General features: G+C 46.9%; 1 protein-coding gene across 7 annotated transcripts in view; it reads left to right on the top strand.

Annotated features, from left to right (window-relative positions):
• Znf536 (zinc finger protein 536) overlaps nucleotides 1–21,915 on the top strand; it is a 443,673-nt gene that overhangs the window by 271,065 nt on the left and 150,693 nt on the right. For all 7 annotated transcript variants that reach the window (XM_060366731.1, XM_060366728.1, XM_060366732.1 and 4 more), the window contains 2 exons: nucleotides 1,302–1,454; nucleotides 13,624–15,189. In XM_060366731.1, coding sequence (XP_060222714.1) covers nucleotides 1,302–1,454; nucleotides 13,624–15,189 — 1,719 coding nt within the window. The remainder of the gene's footprint in view (nucleotides 1–1,301; nucleotides 1,455–13,623; nucleotides 15,190–21,915) is intronic.

Below are 21,915 nucleotides of genomic sequence, written 5' to 3'. Positions count from 1 at the left end.
GTCCCTTTCGGCCGTTAGCAGAGAACACCAGCAACGGATGTTGCAGAATAAAAGCCATTTGCATTTTCCATCGCTTGGAAGGTACAAATCTTATTTATTCTCAGCTCAGCAGAACTCACAGATCTGCTCGTTATCTCAGAAGGTTCCCTTGTTCTCATAGTGGGATTTACCACAAGGCCTAGAGGGTGGGCTGGAAGCCATGGCAGGGGCCTTTCTACCCTCAGGAGCTTGGGACTGGGGGCTTGGCTTCAGCCTCTGCTCTGTGGGACAGCCTGAGGGGAGGCCAGAGACTTGGGGAGAAGTGAGTCTAGAGAGGGTCTCTTGCCTCCCCTTCTCAAAATCACAGACGCTCAAGGTCTGTCCCACTCTGTAGATGTCGCCTTTGTGGCAATGATGCCATGCCCGGGTACTGTAATACCAAACCCCAAAACACTAGATATTTTCAGTCTTATTTACTATTATGTCCTATCATTTCTGTGCAAAAGGCAGCCGTATGTAAATTTTATTCCACTTTCTAACGGTTTGGGCTACATAACAAATAACAGCAGAATGGAAAATTTGTATTGATACTTTACGGGGGGACTTCTCAAGTCACGGCACGGAGATTTAAATGCAGCGCTCAGAGTTTATGGGAGTTTGGAAGCTGAGCTTCTGCACACGACTTTGAATGTGTCACTGCGTGTTTATCATGGGCTAATTGTGGAACTGCATTTCCATCCTTTTGCTTCTCCCTTTCATGCAGTTCCACCAGTCAGGGATGGGTACAACTCTACAAGGAAGCAGGGATCGGTTTGGGATAATTTTCTTTCCTGTCCCAAAATAGCTGTGTGTCTGCTTGTCTCGGGGAGTCAGCCGAGACACTCCCCTCCCTTCCGTTGTTAATGGCTAAGCTGAGAATGTGATTTCGATCCCAGAGTGAACTTTTCCAGCTAGCCTATATTACAAATTAATCGAATTCCACCGGTGCCCACATTTTTAAACTTTTAGAAAAAAAAATATTTAATAGGAACCAAGCAAAAAGAAGAAATCAAACCAGCTGCTGACACAGCTGTTTCTTCCCTTGTTTAATTCAGTTCAATATAAAGGTACCATATGCTGCTTAAAATGATGATAGGAAAGATGAAATAATTTAAGAGAATAACAAGAAAATACATGAATTGTCAGCATTCTGTCAGATTCAAAGAATGAAATAGACAGGTGTAGTATTGACATGTTTAACTTTGTGTGGTGTTAGCAGTTTTGGTGTGAACAACTTCTGACATGTGCTGAAGTGATGTGAGAATGTTTCTCATCCGCTGCAGACATCGGCGAGGAGGCCGGGAGAGCCGCTGGCGTCCAGCAGCAGGCGCTGCTTCGGGACAGAAACCTGGGCTCGGCCATGAAGGACTGCCCGTACTGTGGGAAGACTTTCCGGACTTCCCATCACCTCAAGGTCCACCTGAGGATACACACAGGTGAGAGAGATCAAGGTGTGTCGGGGTGTCTGGAGGATACCCCTTAGAGCTGAGGTTTCTGGCCCAGGTCCACAGCTGTGGGAATCACCAACACTGTGCGTCACTCAGGTAGAGTAAAGCAGTGTCAAGAAAGAAGTCCTTTACTCTGGCTTGTGGATTCCGTTCATGGTCAGATGGCCCCACACTTTCCGTGGGGTCAGTGGCAAAATAAAAGTAGACCAACCATTGTAAGAAGACTCCCCAAGTGACCAGACAGAGTGGCCTCTGGCCCAGAATGAATTCCAGGCCCATTCTTGGGCCTGGTAGAGATGTCCTCCTGCCTGGTGTGGAGGTTAGGTAGCCCACCATGGTGTTGCCCCAGGAGAAACCTAGAGACATTCTCAGTCACACAGAGAAAAATGGCCACTGGACCACTCTGCCATCTCTCTTGCCTACATCACTAGTTTCTTGCACCAAGGCCATCTTTTAGATCTCTGACTTGTTCTTCAGCATTTTTAATGTTCTTTTTAGCCTTCCTGCTAGTTGTTTGTGTATTGCCAATATAAAAAAAAAATCTATCTGAGTCATGGACACCTCCATTTTCTTTGATTTTTCTCCTGACACTTTATCTATTGGAGTATGAGCTGCTGCAGAAGATAGACAAATATGCCATCTATTTTCAAAAATAATTGTGTTCTATTTCCCACAGAATCAATAACTCTGCTCATGGATGGGCAGAAACAGCAAGCGCATTCGAGTCTTGTGTGTATCTAAAAGATGAGGAGCCCACCCCCCCCCCCCCAACTGGTTTCTTAACTGATGCCCCAAATCTGGCACCACAAGGGACCCTGAATATAGGGGTGGCTACTTCGTCACGAGCAGCTGGGGTGCAGTGAGCATGGTCCCACCAGACTTGGAGCATGTTTCTCGGGGGTCATCTAAGGTCACATGCTAGTTGCTTTCCTCGTTGCCAAGACAGAATAAACATAAAGGAGGAGAGGCTTGATTTGGCTTCTGGTTCAGAGGGCAAAGCCTCTGCTGGAATGGAAGTCACGCTACTTGACAATTCTGTGGAGGTTGGGAGAGCTCCCCCCCCCACCGCAGCAGGCAAGAAGCAGAGTGCTCCAGCCAGGTCCATCCCCATATCAGCCAGCCAAGCCCTGCGTCCCAAAGGTTCTGCAATTCATTCCAGAACAAGACCATCAGGTGGGGATCAAGTGTTCAAACGCCCGAGACTGTAGGGGACAGTCACAGCCAAACCGTAATGGAGGGGCCTTTTAAGACCGTGCTGTGTGTCCCATTGGTGTCCCCAAACGCCCTTGCTGCAATCAGATCTGCTGACCTGCTTCACTCCTGAGCCCATCTTTCACTGCTCCCCATTCTCAGAGTCTTTGTTGCTTCCCTGTCTCTGCAGTGTGGCATGCCTGTCCCTGCTGTAGGACCTTCACCTCAAATGTTCCCCTTCCCGGTGCTTCCGGGGACTTAGCTCGGGAATAGGAGGCTACCTCTCACTTTCCCTATCAACGATGCTTATACCCCCTGCTTGATTTTGGTCATGAGTGGAACATGTTGAGGAAGAGCCTTGTTTTGCAGAAACTCAGACTTTGTAGGGTGGCCATTTGTCCCTCCAAGAATATCTTACACACATGTGGGAGGCATGCTGAAATTCTTTTTCTTGTGTTCACCTCTCTCTCTCTCTCTCTCTCTCTCTCTCTCTCTCTCTCTGTGTGTGTGTGTGTGTGCATTCATGTGCACACCACAGGATGCATGTGGCAGGAAGTCAGAGGACAACTTACTGGAGTTGGTCCTGAGAACCATGTGGTTCTCAGGAATTGAACTCAGACTTGGCAGCAAGTGCATTTACTGGCTGAGCCATCTCCCTAGCTATAGGGACACGCTGAATTTACATGAGAGGCTTGATGACAGAACAAATGCTGGAGTATTTGTACTCCTGCTCTACATAACATGGCATGGAAGCGTCAAGGCCATAGGGAATGCCATCCCTTGTTTAGGAGACGTGAGTGTCCATCAGACACCATAGCATGGCTACAAGCACTCCATTCCTGGGGACTAGCCTTCCCGAAGAGAAGAGGAGGCCACTGAGCTTTGATCACTGCATCTCCTGCTTCTTGCTCAACTTCCCTTCCTTTCTTTGATTTGCTTTTCTCCACAGCTCCCACCCCATCTGGCATACTCAAGCATTTGCATTTTGTAATTGTCTCTCTCCTTGAGTTCCAGGAGAGCAGAGGCTACTGTCTGTCTATCCAGCAGTGTCCCAAGGAAGGCAACAGAGCCTGGCTCTCGGGGGAAAAAAAAATTCTTGAATACATGAAGTAGGATGTTCATTAGGGGAAGTAGCCGGGCTTCTTGGGAGTTACCTCAGACACCCTGCTTTCTCAAGTTATATCAAGATATTCGTCTTCCTCCCCAGGTTGGAGGACACCCCTTAAATTGTGGTGGTGGTTTGGGATTTTCAAGATATGAAAGCTCTCTGTGGGGCCCCACTGCTGGCCCACCGTGCCTCAGGGAATGGACACCAGACCAGGACTAGCTTGTGACGGACTTTAGTTGTCTTGAACATACAGCCCTGGGCTGGTTTGCTGGGGAGAGGTGGGTTCCTGAGGGTGGAGGATACAGTTTGCACGGAGGGGTGTCAGAAAGCAAGGGCTCCTGGTGCCGGGAAATGTGGAGATGAGCGTGGCCTCCAGGGTCTGTCCCCACCTGTTGTCAGGCGAGGAGACATGGACTACCACCTCTGTGAGTCTGGTGGACGTCATGGAAGCAGGCGGATGGTGCGGGCTTTAACCCCGAGACACAGCTGTCTCTTTCCCCTGGCTTCTGTACCACAGACTTCTAAAGTTTATGACTTGGATACAGGCAAGACAGGGCCAGCAGCAGCAGCATTCCAGAAACTTCCTCCATAGGGAGAAAATGAAAGAAGCCATGGAAACATCACATTTCTCCTACCCCACCCCCGGAAGCAGCATTTGCTGGCTTTAAAAAAAAAAAAAGCAGGATGGAAACCAGATAAAGATCAATTTTCTTTTTATCTAAGAACAAAGAAGTTGAAAAGCGCTTACACTTGTGTGTCTGAATAGAAGAGAAAGTGTTACATGTTAGAAATCACTGAGGTAAACACCCATCACTGCAATGTGAAAGCTTAGATGACACACGTAATTAAAGAAAAAAAAATCAAACCCAAGTTATCTGTTAATACATGACTTCATGTGGGGCTCAAGTGGTTGAACTGGGGTGAATTGCCTTTCGCTTTGCCCTTGGGTGTCCGTGCTTTTAAATGGCACGGCCGGCCGGAGGACAGCAGGCCATGAAAGAAGAGTATTCACTTCCAAATCCTCCTTAAAGTCCTCCTGTAAGGGATGCATATGAGGGCATTTAAAAATCCAAAGCGTAATGGATACGGTTTAATTGGTTTGGCTCTACAAGGGACCATTCTCTGTATTTTTCTACCCCACTCCATCTTTATTAGAAGTCTTGATCGTGTGACATCGACTGATAAAAACCATTTTCCTTTCTTTTCTCCACTGCATTAACTTAATTACTGCTCTTCTTCTCCCAACACCTGTTTATTAGAGAGGCGCTGAGTAGAAGCAGCATTCAGACGGCTCTGAACATCTGGGGGCTGAGGAGAGCCTGCAGGTAGCTAGGACATTTCTATGGCCCACCCCCACCCCAGCTTCAGACAGAGTGGTGGGGGTTGGTGAGAGGTACGGTCAGGCTCTCTGGAGTCCCTAGCATCACTCACCTAGCCCCAGAGATTCTTCTTGACCCCTAGTCTGTCTCCTGGTAATGCAGGATCCTTGACACCGAAAGTGGGGGGAGGGGGAATCAGGGTATTTCCTCTCTGGGGTATATCACCCTGGGCTGGTTAAGACTTGATGGCAATTTCCCTTCTATGGCTCAAGGGCTATGATTTGAATTCAGAGCCAGACAGCACAGGCAGGAAGGGGCATGACTCAGACAGAGTTCTCAAGACAAACAGAAGAAATCTGTATGGCCATCCACTGCATACTAGCTTTCTGTGAGTGGCGGCATGTGATGGTGGCTGGTTATAGTGGAGAGGCTGAGGCATTGTCATGAGTCTCAGGTGAGCCAACTTCCAGGCCAGCCTGAGTTATACTGTGGGACCTTGCCTAAGGAAAAAAGATTATAAGGGACCTGGAAATTACTGTCAGCCAGGGACATCACAACACTGAGCACTTTTTTTTTTTTTAAATGGCACTGGAAGTGTAAACTGACTCACTGCATTGTCTACCAGTAGCATATGAAGTCAGGATCAGGACTGCTTTCTTTTCCCCTAGTAGTGGGGGTTGAACTTAGGACTCATGCATGCTAGGTACTCATGCGTGGTAGCTCTAATGCTCTACCACTGAGCCTCAGCTATTACAGACAGCAGTTCTGTGGACCTCGTGTCTCCCATGTCTCTTGGTTTCACGGAGAACCTATCAAGGGATGGGCCTATTACCAAACAGTTCTGTGTAAGTGCACTCACGTGATGTTCTCATGGAGATGAAGTGGACTGATGGTGTATCTGTCAGAACATGTCTCCATCATTAAGGGATACAGTACTGCGTGCAGTGCATGTGATCAATAGAAAATTGGCACATGTTATTGCAGAGTCTGGAATGTCACAAGATCTGCAGTTGGTTATCCAGAGACTCAGGAGAGCCAACATTGTACACACGCATTGGAGTCTGACTCAGATGCTGGAGACAGATGGATACTCCAGCTCAGAGACAGACAGACAGGCAGAGAGAGTAATTCTTGGCCTCCTTCAATGGATTGACCCCCACCCACTAGAAAGAGCAATTTCTTTACTGGGTCCGGGTTAAATATCCAGAAACTGTCAGGGACACACCCAGAATAATCCTTAACCAAACATGTGGGCATTCCAGCACCTGGGCAAAAGAACGTGCAGCATTAGTGGTTGCTGATGCATCTGCTGGCCTTGAGTCCTAACGTGCAACAGGAGACGTGGATGCCCTGAGGTCCACTAACCATCTTATTGCTGGCCATGTGCACATGGACTCTCTTCCTTCTCTCTTATGCATCCTTCCCTAACACAACTTGGGAAAGTGGGTTCCAGAGGGCTACTAGAGGGGTCACGTATACCTTTTTCATGTGCTGGAGGCAGGTGGGTGCCGAAGGGTCCTTGAGAGGCTGAGGTGTGGTTTGCCACTAACGGTCCCTTCCACCCCAGAGAGTGATGGGCACATCATCCCATGCTCTGTGGGCTGCAGACCAACAAGTAGGCTTCACATTCCTGACTTCCCTACATGTGGATCCAGACCAAATCACTGTGGCCGCAGCAACAACCATTACAGAGAAATGTAATCAACAACCTCACTTGTGAAAACTTGGAGGCCCTAAAGTTCAGCAACTAATTAAAAATAAATCTCATTAGTTCCTTTCCCCTCTCAAATTATTATGTGGGTGGTTTATTAATCTGGTGGTGATGCGCTGTGCACACTGGTCCTCATGCTTAAGTAGGGACCTCTTCCCAGGGATGCTCGGGCATGAGGAAGCCCTGGGTGGCTACGGAGAGGCCCTCGGATGTGGTCAGACGGCCTAGGCTCCTGTCTCTGGGTCACACCTGCTAACACTGCTGCCCCCCCCCCGGGAGATGCTTCTGTGACACAGCAGCTGAGACTGGCTGGCGGTGGTACAGGGAGGACCTGCCCTTGCCCTCAGCAACATCCTTTGTCATGAGGCATGAGGTTTCCCTTTCACACAGAACCTCAAACAACAGTGGGAGATCTCTCCCTTGTGACCCTCAAAGGGTGTTATGTCTACTGGAATAGGAGGGCCATCTGGGAGTCACCTTGTTGGGTTACTGGGCTGTCTGTGCAGCAGGACAGCTACTAGCTGGTACACTCTCTGAGCGTCCCATGTATGTATGGCTAAGCTCTGCACGCCACTTCGCTACTGAGTCTCCCAGAATGCTGGCGACCTGTTTCCTTCCACCACCCTGTTGCAGGAAGGGAAACTGAGGCTCAAGGGACTCAGTGCTCTCACCCTGAAGCCACTAAGCTAAACTGGGCTATTTTCTTGAGCTACCAGAGTTTGAAGCTCTCCCTTGGCTCACTGATCTGTATTGATACTGCTCACTGCTTGAATTTCATGCTTGCTTTAGGAAATTACTATGGCATTTCTTTGATAGCGTGTGTCTACACCACAGCCTGCAGGAGAGCAGGAAGTGGCCCGTGCTCATCAGGGGTGTGGATGCCACCTCCAAGTAACCTAACTGGCAAGTCCAATACATTCAGCCTCTCCGTTGCCCCTAACTCAGATTGCACGCAGCCCAGGCCTCCTTGAGCCATGCGCTTCAGTTTCTCCACCCATGCAGTGAGCATACGGAAGTGTGCGGCAGGGAAATGGCCACTGTAGGCTCTTCTGGGGCTCAAAGCTCTGGAAAAAGTTGCAGGACAAGACAACTTCTGGTAGATATGATCATCTTCTCACAGGACGCCATGATGGAAACCTCTCTCCCCTCCCAGTGGCGTCTTGAGTCCCACCCGCCTGCTATGGATGCCAGTGGCCTTCATCTTCCTTTGGCTGCATGAGCTAGCGAGCTGATGTAACATACCGCACACATACAACATTTCCTGAACACCTGTCCCAGAACAAGTTGGATTAGAGGGGTGTGCTCTTTCTATCTCCTCCCCCACCAGGGGAGTGTCTGCTGTCTTCCTTCACCCTAGAACAGCCATCTGAGCCTTGATAGGAAAGAGAAACAGTATCTCCGAAAGGAGAGAGACATCTCCCTCTCCTTGTTTGGAACTAAAATGCCGTCTTTCTATCTCTAAGACAAACTAAAAGCCCATTTTGTTCCTCTGTCATCCCTCATGCCTGCTCTTCCTGCCTTTAATGACATCCCAAACTTTTGTGGAAAATAATTGATTGAATTTAAATTTCCTTAAAAGTTTAAGAGGTAATGTTACAGTATAAATTTTCCAGCAAACACTAAGTAGGGAAATATCCATTAGTGAAATTAACTACAGTTTCTAGGTAGCTAACAATGTGGCGTATACAGTAGGGCATGGCTAATGAACACTGCAGTGGGTGATATTTCATTATACAAATTAATGCTCACATTTTAATGGGAAAGTCACATAATGAATCTCGGCTTCAGTGACAGCAATTAGAGACACAGATTGTCCCCTTCTGGACAAGGCAGTGTTTAGCAATAAGCAGCTGTGTGAAAAGTCTTCAGGTTTACAACGTATGTATGCTTTGGGGGAATTAGTGTACAATTTATATTAATGTACTGAAGCTTCGCTGCAAAGGCACCGCCGCATTTATCTCTCCTGGTATTAACTAAGTAAAGACATGTAAGAAGACTAAATAAATATCTGAAAGAGGTTGCAATACTGGAGAATCTTCCGTTACTCAATTTAAAAGTGGAAACGCTTTAAGATATTTAGCAAAAAAAAAAAAAAAAAAAAAAAAAAGTCAGACCCGCAAGTAACTTCTTGAAAGAATAAAAAGGGGCTTCCAAAGAAAGCACTACGAACCTGCAAATATGTATGTGTTTATTTGTTTATTATTTTGGAGAGGTGCTATTGGAAGCTTGCTCTGAATAATATTAAAATTGTTCAGAAGCTAAGAGTTCCTTTGGAACTCCCAGGTGCAAAGCAGTTGTTGAGAAAAAGAAAAGATATCACTGTTGTGGGTGTAGTTGTGCACACCTGTCATTCTAGCACTGAGGGGATGAAGCCAGCATGTCATGAGTTCAAGGCCAGTGCGGACAACATGGAGAGACCTTGAATTAAAAAAATTTAAATATGACCATAGAAAAATAAGTACAAAGAAGTGATTAAGCTACCACCTGGTCACATATTTCTAAAAGCTCACAGTTTGATGATTAGGAGGAAGCTATCAGGAAGGTCCCCAAATTGAATACATATTTCATGCTACATACTGGTGAGAAGTTGTCTGAATTTTAAGATGTCTCTGATATGTCCATTAATCCACCAAAGTGATGAATTGATTAATTTAAATATATATGTGTGTGTATGTATGTATGTATGATGTCTTTTCTAGCCGAACTCTCTTTTCTAGAAATATATTGTACCTACATTGTATTCCTTTAAAAATATTGTGAGAGGGTCATTAATGCTCTTTCCTTTCCCCCGCAGTGGGTGGACAACCTAATCTTGGGCATCCTTGTACTAAGGCACAAGTTTGAACTAGCTTCCTGTTCTAGACCCATTCTCTAAGCCACAGTGGCGTGGCCCCCTGAGTGTCTGAAGTTCTAAAGTGAGGTGCTACTGTTTAAATGAAGGTAGATATGCGAGCATCTGGATAGGAGAATCCTCTTAGAAAAACAGAGTTTCAGGCTCTCTTGGGGAGTTAAATTTGAGTGGATACTGGTCCCCACGAGAAGCCTTCACACACACACACACACACACACACACACACACACACACACACACACACTGTTTCCTATGTCCCTGTGACTTGCTCAGGAGGCACTCAACCTTGTAGATGCTACAACAAGCAGATCAAGGACTGAGGACTCCCAAACATCATGGACGTGACTGGGGGGCTCAACCCCCAGGAAAGCCTGGGGCAGTCTGAGGGATCCCCGAGGAGAGTTAGACTCATTCTCTGGCTTAAGTGTCCAATCATTCAACTAGACAGAGCTGCTGACAGGGTCTAACAGCTGACCTGTGCCACCCAGCTGCACAGGGAATGACCTTTCAAGTCTCCAACAGAGTCAGACTTGGGAGAAACCGGGCAAACCCACCGCCTGGCTTCTTGTAGAATTCTGGTCATGTCTGCAGCCCGGGTCTCATCACCGCCAGCCCGGAGTGCTAGGCTGGAAGAATGATGCAGTTGCTTTGACGGTGAAGCAGTTCAGTATAGGTGGACTCAGCATTTGTTTTCTGGCTAAACGAAAAAGGGACCTTTACCATTCCTCCAAGCTGCTAAACTTGCTGATATGGTTTTCCTTGTCATTTCTTACCCAACCTCATCCAGGCCAGTGTTGTGCAACGTTTGCCTCCTGAGCACGCCCAAATGCGTCCTTTGGGGAAATGATGGGAACAGCTGGGATGCGCCCAGTGGGGACATAAAGCCCAAGGTTCTCAAGCCCTCCCCATGACACGTCACTGCCGTCTCCTAGGTCTGTCCTCGCTGCAAGCCCAGGAAGCAGAAAAGAAACCAGCACATCAGAGGATTGGGGCTAAGGGTTTTCAAACCACTTAGGAACTATGAACAAAACTTAAATCAAGAGGCTTTCTTCTTTTCTATAAGGTTTTTGTCATCTTCACTCTGAAGTACTTACTTGGTGGGGAGGCAGGAAGTGCCCACCAAAGCAAAAGCCCTTTAGGACTCAGTCAGATGATAGAGATGCACAGAGTAGCAAGAGACAGCACCATAAGGGGGCAAGGGCGGGCAGGCAGAGAGCTTTCTGAATCTGTACAGCCAAAACAACCCATGAGCATCCCAGAGGAAGGGGTTAGAGAGATGGCCAAGTGGTTAAGAGTGCTTGCTGCTATTTCAGAGGACCTGGGTTTTCGATTCCACATGACAGCTCACCACAGTCTGGAATTCCATTTTCAGGGGATTCTAGGCCTCTGGCCTCCTAGGGTGCTGCACTCACATGCGTGTGCGGACATATACTCACGCACGCGCACTTAAAGGTAATAACAGTAAACCAAAAAGAAAAGGAAATCCAAGAGGAAGCTCTTTAGTCTCAGGCCCAGTGAGACTCTAGCACTTAAGTGGCCCGTTCTGGTTTCCAGCAGCGCTTTCTCTTTCCTGGGACTGGGGCAAGCCAGGGCCTCTTCTGAAGTTTAGAGATGCTGTCTTAGCTGTGTGTGTGGCACTGTGCATGTGTAATGTCTTTCCCAAGATTAGTGAGTAAAGGAAGGGGTGTGAACCTTACTTCTTGACTCAGGTTCCAGGGCAAGCTAGGGTGTTCAGGGTGATCATTCATGCATGCATTCATGTAACGGCACATTTCTAGATAGGCACACACACACACACACACACACACACACACACGGGTCTCTGAGGCTTAGTGTAACACTTGATGTGAGTTGAGAATAAGGATGAGGCCCTAAAACCTCACAGGCAAGATCCAAAGATAGGATCCCATGTCCAGTGGAGCACCGAGAAGCATGGGGTGCCCAGTCTCTATTTCAGACTCTCCATATACCTTATAGGGTCTAGCTTGTCTTCCATGCAAAGCTATGCCACGCTCTCTCCTTGGAGGTGTTTCTCAGGGAAGCTCTACCACACAACAGCGCTTCAGGGGTACCTGACTCTCGAAGTAGGAGATGGTCTTTGTAAAGTCTGCCTCTTTATGTCTACAGTATTTTTTTTTAAAGATTATTGTTATTTTACATATATGAGTATGTTTGCCTGCACGTGTATCTGAGCACCACGTTGCATGCAGTGCCCACAGAGGCCAGAAGAGAGCACCGGAGCACCTGGGACTGGAGTTATAAATGACAGCAAGCCACCATGCGGACACTGGGAACCTAACCCAGATACCGTGGGAGAGCAGTCACTGCTCTCTAACTGCTGAGGCATCTCTCTAGCCCCATGCTTACAGTTTTGATGTAACCAAGACAGCTGTGGGGAAAAAGGTAGACCAAAAGGGCACAGAAGTCCCCGGGGAGGCCGCAGCTGCTTGTGCCTTACGAGCTCCTGGTACACATTTGAATGTGGCAGGTGAAGTGTCTCTTCGGCCAAGCACACAGTTCACAGATGGCACAGTGGTGTCCCCTGCTCAGCACCTGTTCCAAATGAGCCCCTGGACACCCTCTGAACTGAGGGTGGGGAGTCACTGTGTGATGGTCCCAAGACTAGATGCAATGAAATGTCTTCAGAGAACTCCCCCACCATGGTTTGCCTAGTTTTCCTAGATGTTTGACAGTAGAACACAGAATAAGCTGGGCTTACGTGTGTGTGTGTGTGTGTGTGTGTGTATATGAAAGAGAGACAGAGAGAGAGAGAGAGAGAGATTCTTAGGAGAAGCCACTGTAGATTTTTACAGAGAACTATAAGCTAAAAGCTATCATTGCATTCTCTGTCTTCCCCAGAGCTTTCTGGGTACAAGTCTAGAAAAGACCTAGGATTGCTAGCAAATTCTTAGAATGTGTTTAAATCCACATTCATTTACCTCCTCCTTTACCCTCCATGTAAGTTGTCTGTTAAGAGACTCTCTCTATCACACAAAGAACAATAGAAGTTGGGTGTTGGATTCAAATAAATATTTAATTCATGAAAATAATCTTATATGTTCCAAAACACACTTTAAAGCTATTTTGGTCTTCCAGAAAGCACCCATTACAGGTAAATTACACAGTGCTCTACCTCAGCATCAGGATTGCCATTAGTACAAATTTTAGGCTTGACAAAGACCAGTAGATAATGTTAATTTCAGATCCAGAAACTAAATATACTCTGTGCCTTTTTATTACTCCTTTTTCTCTTAAGTTTTATCGGCTGCTTTTCATCTTAACAATATGTCTTTACATCCCGCCATCACAGTGCACTGTAATGATATTAATATTTTATAGAATCGGTATTTATAGTTCTTTATTTAGAGACAATGCAGTAGGTCTGTAGATCCAGAGCCCGTCTGGAATGGTGCCCTCCAAATAATGATGAATTGCTTGTGCGGAATGCCATTTGCTAATTATATCCATGATTTACTGTGGAGCAAGGCTTAAATCATTCATTTCAGTCTTGCGTAACAGTGCCATAGAATTTTTAGGTTTAAAAATGGTTTCCATGTGTATAATTTAAACAAATTCTAGCACTCTTGTATACACAAAATATTCGCAGCCACTCATTTGTTACATACTCCGTCTCTTTAAACTTCTACTTTTAATGATCACTGTGGTCGAAATTATTATGCTTAATTTTCATAATCATAGCCTTTAAATCTACAGCCGTTCTCACATGTTAGATAAAGAAAAAGATAGCTAATTGTGTGTAGATGGTATGTCATCCCTCAATAGTCCCCAATGGTACAAAATCATTAAAAAAGCTTAAGAGCACAAATTATTCTTCTATTAAAAAACAGTCGTTCTCTAGCTAATTATTAGTTTGGGCTGCTTTGTTTCAAAGAACAAATGTTGATCCTTCTAGCCTTGTTCTGCACTCCAAAAATGAGATAAACACTCGGTTTTTCTCTTCCATCGATATCTTGCAGGTGAGAAACCCTACAAGTGTCCTCACTGTGACTATGCTGGCACCCAGTCGGCATCCCTGAAGTACCACCTAGAGCGACACCATAGGGAGCGGCAGAACGGAGCCGGGCCACTGTCAGGACAGCCCCCGAACCAAGAGCACAAGGACGAGGCCTCCAGCAGAGCGCCTGTGTTTATCAGGCCAGACATCCTGCGGGGGGCTTTTAAGGGTCTCCCTGGAATCGACTTCAGAGGTGGCCCTGCCTCTCAGCAGTGGACATCAGGCATGCTCTCCTCTGGAGATCCCTCAGGGCAGGCCACTGGCATGTCCTCAGAGCTGTCTTCAGATGCCCTAAAAGGCTCTGACCTTCCTTGCAAAAGCTCCCACTTCTCAGAGATCGGAAGGGCATATCAAAATATCGTGAGCAACGGTGTGAACTTCCAGGGGTCCTTGCAAGCATTCATGGACAGCTTTGTCCTCAGCTCCTTGAAGAAAAAGGACACGAAGGACAAAGTCCCATCTGATGCCCATTCCGTGAAAGCCCACACTTCGGACGGTGGAGAGGAGAAAGCCAGCGGGAAGAGCTCCCAGCGAAAGTCTGAGAAATCTCAGTACGAGCCTCTGGACTTGTCTGTGCGGCCAGACGCCACCGCTCTGCCGGGCTCCTCCGTGACCGTGCAAGACAGCATCGCCTGGCATGGCTGCTTGTTCTGCGCTTTCACCACTTCGTCTATGGAGCTTATGGCCCTTCACCTCCAGGCCAACCACCTAGGCAAAGCAAAACGCAAAGATCACCCCACAGGGGTAACAGCCAACTGCAAAGAACAGGTGCGGGAGGCCAGCAAAGTCTCTGCCCTGCCCTCCATACAATCAAACAAAGAGATGGCCCTTTCTAGTACTGTCAGCGCTCTAGACCCTGCCCCTGAGAAGATGGCCCAAGGACCGGCCAAAGAGACTCTAGGGGAGCAGAAGACTGGTCAGTGGCCCAACCACATGGACCCTGCCTTTTGTACCTTTCCGTCTGACTTCTACAAACAGTTTGGCGCTTACCCCACTATCATCGGCTCAGGGCACCCTGGCTCCGGCCCCAACAAGAATCCCGACGGGAAAAGCCTCCCAGAAGATGACGCCCCTATTCTGATACCGGAAACCACCAATAAAAACACTACTGATGACCTCTCAGATATCGCCTCCTCGGAGGACATGGACTCCTCTAAGGGAGAAAACAACGAGGACGAGATTGACACCGAACCAGAAATGATGAGCAAGCCACTATCTGCTCTCAGCAAGGATGGCAGCAATGAGGGTGGTGACAGCCTGCTGCCTCCGGGCGCCCCCCAGCCCATCCAGGGACTGGTCTCACCTTTAGCCCAAGCGTCAGAGGAACAGTGGCACAGTCCAGGCCTCCTTCCTCCCCAGGACCCCTCGGCGGGGCTGCCAAAGCCAGAGCGGGGTCCCCCAGGCTTGGAGAAACCTATGAGCATGCTGTCGGTCCTCAGGGCCTACAGCGCCGATGGCTTAGCAGCCTTTAACGGGCTTGCAAGCAGCACAGCAAATTCTGGATGTATCAAGAGGCCAGACTTGTGTGGTAAGTTTTAGAATCCTCTTCCTTCAGTTCATTTCCCCCAAAACATCACTGCTAAATTGTGCATTAAACAAAACAAAACAAAAATGGGTTTATGTACCCATTAGCAAATTTTAAACTGAACCTTAAAAAAAAACAAAAACAGAAACAAAAAGCCAGCACTGTTTATACAGTGTAGACAATCATGAAAGTCAAGTTTCATTGTTTTGAAATTCATACTTTTGGGGTCCAACTTTCTGTGCAATGCCTATACAGAAGGCATGGGAAGGAGACAGTACCTCAAAGTGCGGACTTTCCCCTCGTTTCTCATCTATAAGTTGAGGAAGGGAAGAAAATTCTCCTAAGAAATTAAAAAAAAAAAAAAACCAATGTGGCGACTTGCAAACTTCCCTGTATTTTAACTCACTCAGAGAAAAAAAAATGGCTAAAGATAATCGCACATTGCTTTTCCAACCCAAATCTGCTTCCCTGAGCTCCTCTTATTGACTTAGAGGATACTAAAAATCATCACATTAACTCAGTGTGGCGAGGGGTCCTCTCTCCAGTTTAAGGAGATGGCTTTGCGGTGTCTGTGACTCACCTGGGACATATCAAATGGCAGTTACTGTGACTTTGGCCTTCTGCTGTTGTTGCCTTCTGTCTGTGTCTGTCCGTCCAGCCTGTCTCTCCGTCGTCCTGATAAGAAACGTGCATTGTAAAGTCTGGTCAGCAGTGTGGTGACCCTACCTTGTCTTGAATTTATGCCTGTCTGATCTTGTAAATCAGCACCCCTTTCCCTCCTTCAAGAAATTGTTACCCCATAGTAACTCCAGATCTTTCAAAGCACAATCCCAGTCCTGAGTTGGATCAAGTGGATACTGGAATGGGCAGGGACGATGACCAGCACGTCCTTGGCACCCGGCAGTTCATATGCGGAGTCTAGCCTGAAAAAAAAAAAAAAAAAGCAGCTCAATATATTGGTCCCTTTGAGCCCTCCCAGCCCAGAAAGCCCACTAGAGACAAGCGGCATGGGACTCAGCATCTACTCTGTGAATGAATTTCTGAGATTTCCCCCCCTCCCAACCCCCTTCTTTCATAGAAGGAAGGAAAAGAGGAAAGGAAAGGAGGGAACGGTGGGCACAAGGGAGCATTTCTAAACCTCGCATCCCAATCCCTTCAGCACAGAGCGGAAATCATGAAGCTAGGCTGTTTTTCTAAGTCGATAAATTTCTTTTTGTTTTTCTGTCATTCCCTAATTCACTAAGAAGTGGATCAAGCAGTCAGAAATATCTTTTTGAATTGTCAAAAATCACTAAATGGATTTATGACAGCTCAAAAAAAAATATTGATGGTTCTTTATACTGAATGATTCACACGGTCCCATTAGCCAGTACCCCGGATCTATTTTTAGCCATGTGCGATTCATTACTCTTGAAGCTGTTAAAAACAATATTTAAAAGAAGAAGAGAAGGGATTTATGTCTGTCCAATATCCCCCCTTCCTTCTGAAGAGAATGATATTTAAGTCTTTTTCTCTCATTTGTTTTAAGTTTGGTTGGAGTGGTTTTATAATTATTAGTAGTATTTTTGTTGTTGTTGTTTGAGGTTTGTTTTTTGTTTTTTTTTGTTTTTTTTTTTTTAAGTTTATTTTCAGTTCTTTCAATTACCTACATAGGACCATGGTTCCTGCCAGGAATCCACGAATCAGAAAAGATCAAAACCTGGCATGTGCATGAGCTCATTATTATTGAAATGAGCTCACATTACCCCCATTAATTTTCCCATCTTCCTATCAGTATGGAAGAAAGGCTTCGTGCCTTGAGGAAGCTTGTCCAGTGATGTCCTTTTGCATCAGGCAGTGGGCGGAGGAGGCAACATGGGGAAGGGAGGTGCTGGTCTCCCGAGATTTATACAGAGCTGGCAGGAGTTCCTGATCCCCTCCCCAAATATCACAGAGTTCACCTAATATTTTCATGGTATATGCAAAAACAAAACAAAACAAAACAAAACTCTTCAGTCAACTTGTGAGTCCTTAGGCCACAGACTCTGGGATGCAAGCCATTGTCCCTCTGTATTGAAAGGTATGGACACACTTGGACCAGTGAGGGAGGAAGGCTTCCTGGTGGTTTCCCCAGCCAAAGATACAGCTCCTCATGCCCTAAAATTCCAAACCTCACTCTGGACACTGGCTCTCTATTTTCAGGGAGCGTCACTTCAACATTTTGTTTGGTCACATTTCTTCTAGAAGCCTCCGCCCGCTGTGATTTGGTAGCAGGTGGGATGGCTCTTCCTTGTCTTCTGGTCCCCAAGCATCATACTGAGCATAATTGATTATAAATCTCATATCTTTGCTGGACGTGGTGGTGTCCTAGAGCCCAGAAAAGCAGCTGTCATCCTGGTTATGAATTGATATTTCAGAGGGAAACAAATGCAACTTTCCTTTCCTCAGTCTAGTTTCCTCTCTTGATGTGGAACAGTCTGTGTACTGTAAGTTCCAGACCACCACTGGCTTCAAGGCACAGGGCATAAAATATCCCCAACCTTTATCTGTTCTCTGCCCTGCTTAGAGTAGATGTGACTTTGCAAACAGGTCTATCCAATCAACAGCTAGTCTTCCTCCCAGAGCTGGGCTTTGCCAAACCAATGCCTTATTTTGAGATTCCTTATCTCAGAGTTTAGAGCCTCATTTCATCTGTTCAGTAAGCCTAGAATCCCGCCTGGATGCCCCTAGAAGAAAGTCCTTCTCTATGAGGAAGAACTCTCTTCTCTTACAATGTAAAAGTACCTGAAAAACAATTTGTAAAAACTTTGCCTGGGTCATGTAGACCCCTACAGAACTCAGGAACTCCTCTTGTACCCACCAGCAAGTCAGAGAATACATCTTCTCTCCTGTTGTACCTAGGAATGTGTGTTGAAAGTTGTATACCCAGGTGATATGTTAATTACTGTACTGACGCTTCCTAACTTTCAGAACTTTAGTCCTAACCCCCTGGGCGTTTGGATCTGAGGTCCTGGCCAGTGTGCACCAGCCATTTATAGCTAATACATTCTGACTTGGGCGCAGCAGAGAGAGCAAGCTGATGGAGAGGCCACACCATCCTGTTGGGTGAGGAGAGTCCCAAAGCACAGCCCATGTAGAAGGCAAGATGGTAACATTCAAGAGAACCTTGCTTAGGGGCTGGGATGTCAGTTTGTCAAGGGCTTGTTAGAGATGATCCTGTGGGAGTTCCTGAGTTGTCTCTGAATCAGTTAGAGGACAGTTATTAAGTCGCTTTTAGAAAGAGTCAGGCCCCACTGGTCTGATCTTGTTACATGACATCCTACTCTAGCCAAAACTTTAGCTTTTGGAGGTGACTGTGAGGATCCAGGCCTGTCCTGTACTCCCTTTATTCTGTTGTACATCGTAAGAAGGGTAAAGAGGTGCCACCAGAGATATGTCCTTTGTGTTATTAGAGTGGATCTGACCTTGGCTTTGCAGTGGATTCATTGACATCAGCATTTAAGTAGGTGGCCAGTGAGGGCTAGAGCTGTGTCTCTCTACTAGCAGGCAGGGCGGACAAGCTCCTTGTCCAGCCTGAGGAGCTACTGCGGAAATGTTGCTGAGAGATCCAGGAGAGTGTGAGAGGCACAAGCTTGGCATACACACAGACTGCAGAGCACCTGGAGGGTGCTCTGAGACCCGAAGAAACGCTGAAGACCCCACTTCATCCCAGGGATTATGTGTGTGGGGATCAACCAAGTTACCCTTATCCCTTGCTTTTTGAAACTGAGGCGACCAGCCAGAGCTGTCTGGAATTGTTAGCTTTCTCAAACATGGTTTTCTCTGTCATTTTTCCTGAGTACTCAGGGCTAGTACTGACGATATACAACTCTTGTCAGGTTAAGGGCAGGGGGAGGCACAATTTCTTTACCCTTAGCTCTGTGCTGGGATTGTCACCACTCAAGGGTGGTGGAGGATCCATCAGCATGTTGATGTGCAGTGGCTGTCAGGCCATGTGATCCCCCTATGGATGGGAAGAAGCCAGCGGGAAAGCATAGTTTCAACAGGAATAGCTCCAGTATTCCCAATGCCTTATTCTCAGCAAGTTGCAAAACCGCCCCAACCCAAACTGTGGAATGAAGGCCCTCTGCCTTTTGACAGGATGAAAGAAGGGGGGCCTATCTTCCATCACCAAGGTGGTGGCACCAAAACCTCATTACATCATGTGTTCTAAAATATGATGTGATGTGATGAAACCCAACAACCCAACTAGACTATCTCAAAAGGTGACTGCTGTCCCACCATGATTTCTTTGCACACTGACAGTCTGAAACATCTACCACTTTTTCAGCTGCACAGCCTAGAGCCAAAGCTCAACATAAACTTTCTGAAGGGCCAGAGGGTAACCATTTTCAGCTTACAAACTCTCTTATTTTGATTCTGTTCTGCTGGGTAGCACTAAATAAGCTATGAACAGTATGACTGTGTGCCAGTAAAACTTTATGAATCAAAGCAAGGGACAGGCTAGAACTTGTGGCCCTCTAGTGTAAAGAGGGATGTGCTCTTGGTTATTTCCAGAAGAAGAGATGGAGATGCCTGCCTCCCACTGTTCCAATGCATAGAGATATGATGCAAGCAGGACTCTAACCAGCCAATGCAGGACTCCATCTGCTAAATAGACCATCCACAGGGTTCTCTCTCTCTCTCTCTCTCTCTCTCTCTCTCTCTCTCTCTCTGTGTGTGTGTGTGTGGTGTGTACTTCCAGAAAGGTATGCTTTCCTATCCCCTCACAACACCATAAAAAGGGGTAGAACATCTGTGGCTTAGTTTAACAAAATGAGAAGTACAGTAGAGAGAAGTACAGGAAGAAGTACAGGAAGGAATTAAGATGACAGACACCTAAGAGCTTGGGGCAGATGCCCCCAGCTCAGATGATTGTCCACCTGAAGGTGCAAAGAAGCAATGGCACATCCCCAAACCTTTAAGTTACCCTCATCCCTTTAGCACTAAGATGGCACCAGTCTTACTTTTCATCAGTGTGATGGGAAGTTTTCGTTTCTTCCTGCCCCATTCCACAGTCAGTTCACAGGAAAGTTATCTTGAAAGATGACACTGGCAGCTTTGTGATGTCAACAGCACAGTGTAGCCATGCTATTTCTGTTTTAGCTCAGTTCAGCTCCAGATGTAAAGCAAATGCTAAGGGGGGTAAGAAATAAGTCCTGTCTACTTGTCTTTTTTTTTTCCTCTCTCTCTTCTCTCTTCAAGAACTGGCTAAGGTCTGTGGTCAGGCAAAGAACCCCAAGACACCTATTCTTGTTAGGGTTTCTACTGCTGTGATGAAACACCATCATCAAAGCAACAAAGGGGAGGAAAGTGATTATTTCAGCTTACGCTTCCAGGTAACAACCCATCCCTGAAGGAAGTCAGGGCAGGAACTTAAAACAGGGCAGGAACCTGGAGGCAAGAGCTGATGCAGAGGCCATGGAGGGGTGCTGCCCACTGGTTGGCTTGTTTGGCCTGCTACTTTATAGGACCCAGGACCACTCACCCAGAGGTGCTGCCGCCCTCCATGGCTTGAGCCCTTAATTAATCAACAATTAAGAAAATTCTCTACAGGCTTGCCTCCAGCCAGATCTTATGGAGACATTTTCTCAATTTGGGTTCCCTCCTCGCAGATGGCTCTAGCCTGTTGACATAAAATTAGCCAGCGCGGCACCCACTGCTGGTATATGAAGCACCACGAGTGCCAAATATATGGCATGCAGACGCCTCGGCATGGCTTGTGCCGCATTGCCAGTGGCTGTTGATACGTGCTATAGGCCTGAATCCAGTAGGTTGCAGTAGGACAATAACAACAAAGTTCCATTTTGCAAAGTGTGTGGGTGCCCAGACAAAATCCAGCCAACCCCAGGGAAGGCAAGTAGCCAGGGAGTGGAGAGAACTGAGGGTGCCCTGCTGCCCTATTCAGTGCTGTGATGCTTCACCTGCCCGAAAGCCAAAGAAGCCAGAAACTGTCCTCAGAGGCTGGATAAGGCACTGCACTCCCCTCTTGTCCTTGCCCAATCTGACCAGTTCTGGATTTGTGCCAACCTTTGTGGTCCACCCCACTCCCTGGCATAGTTTTCCCAGTAGGAAGGACCATTTGACAGAGCTTCGTAAGTTCCTAGACATCATCACCTCATTGTGCTTGCCAGGCCCTGCTGACTCCCTCACAGCTGGTTAGAGGGTCTGTCCCTGACTGGTGGGGCCAGTCATAGGTGACATCCTGTAGGTAGGCCCTTCTGACACTCCGGGGAGGCTCTTCTCTGCCCTCACCCAGAGCTGTGTTGTGGGTGCCATGACTGACAAAGAGACAGCCGGTCCGATGACAGCTCTTTCCTTCAAATCTCACAGTGTTCTTTTCCTCTCCTTCCCTCTTTTTAAATCAAAGGGAATGGGACTGGTGTGATGTCGTTTGCACGGCAGGATGACAGAACTGTTGTGGGGATGCCATTGTGTTTGCCAAATGGTCCACTCGTCATTTCAGAACAAACAAATGGATGGTGTCTGTGAGTCGGCAAACACTGGTGACATTTAGCCTTGTTTATGTTTCTTGCCTTTTGCTGCATCGTTTTGGCTCCGAAAAGCTACTGTCTGAATCAACATTGCCTCCGAAGCTGGAGAAAAGTCTGGTAGAGTTCATCTTGGTGGCTGCGTCCATATTTCTTTAAGGATTGCACAAAACCAAGGAATCGCAGCCAAGTGTTTTTCTTTAAAAAAAATCTGTATACT

This window comes from Meriones unguiculatus, chromosome 14 (genome assembly GCF_030254825.1).
Source record: "Meriones unguiculatus strain TT.TT164.6M chromosome 14, Bangor_MerUng_6.1, whole genome shotgun sequence".
In the NCBI taxonomy this organism is placed as follows: Eukaryota; Metazoa; Chordata; class Mammalia; order Rodentia; family Muridae; genus Meriones; species Meriones unguiculatus.
Note: the sequence above shows the minus strand (reverse complement) of the source record. Positions and strands in the feature narration are given on the sequence as shown.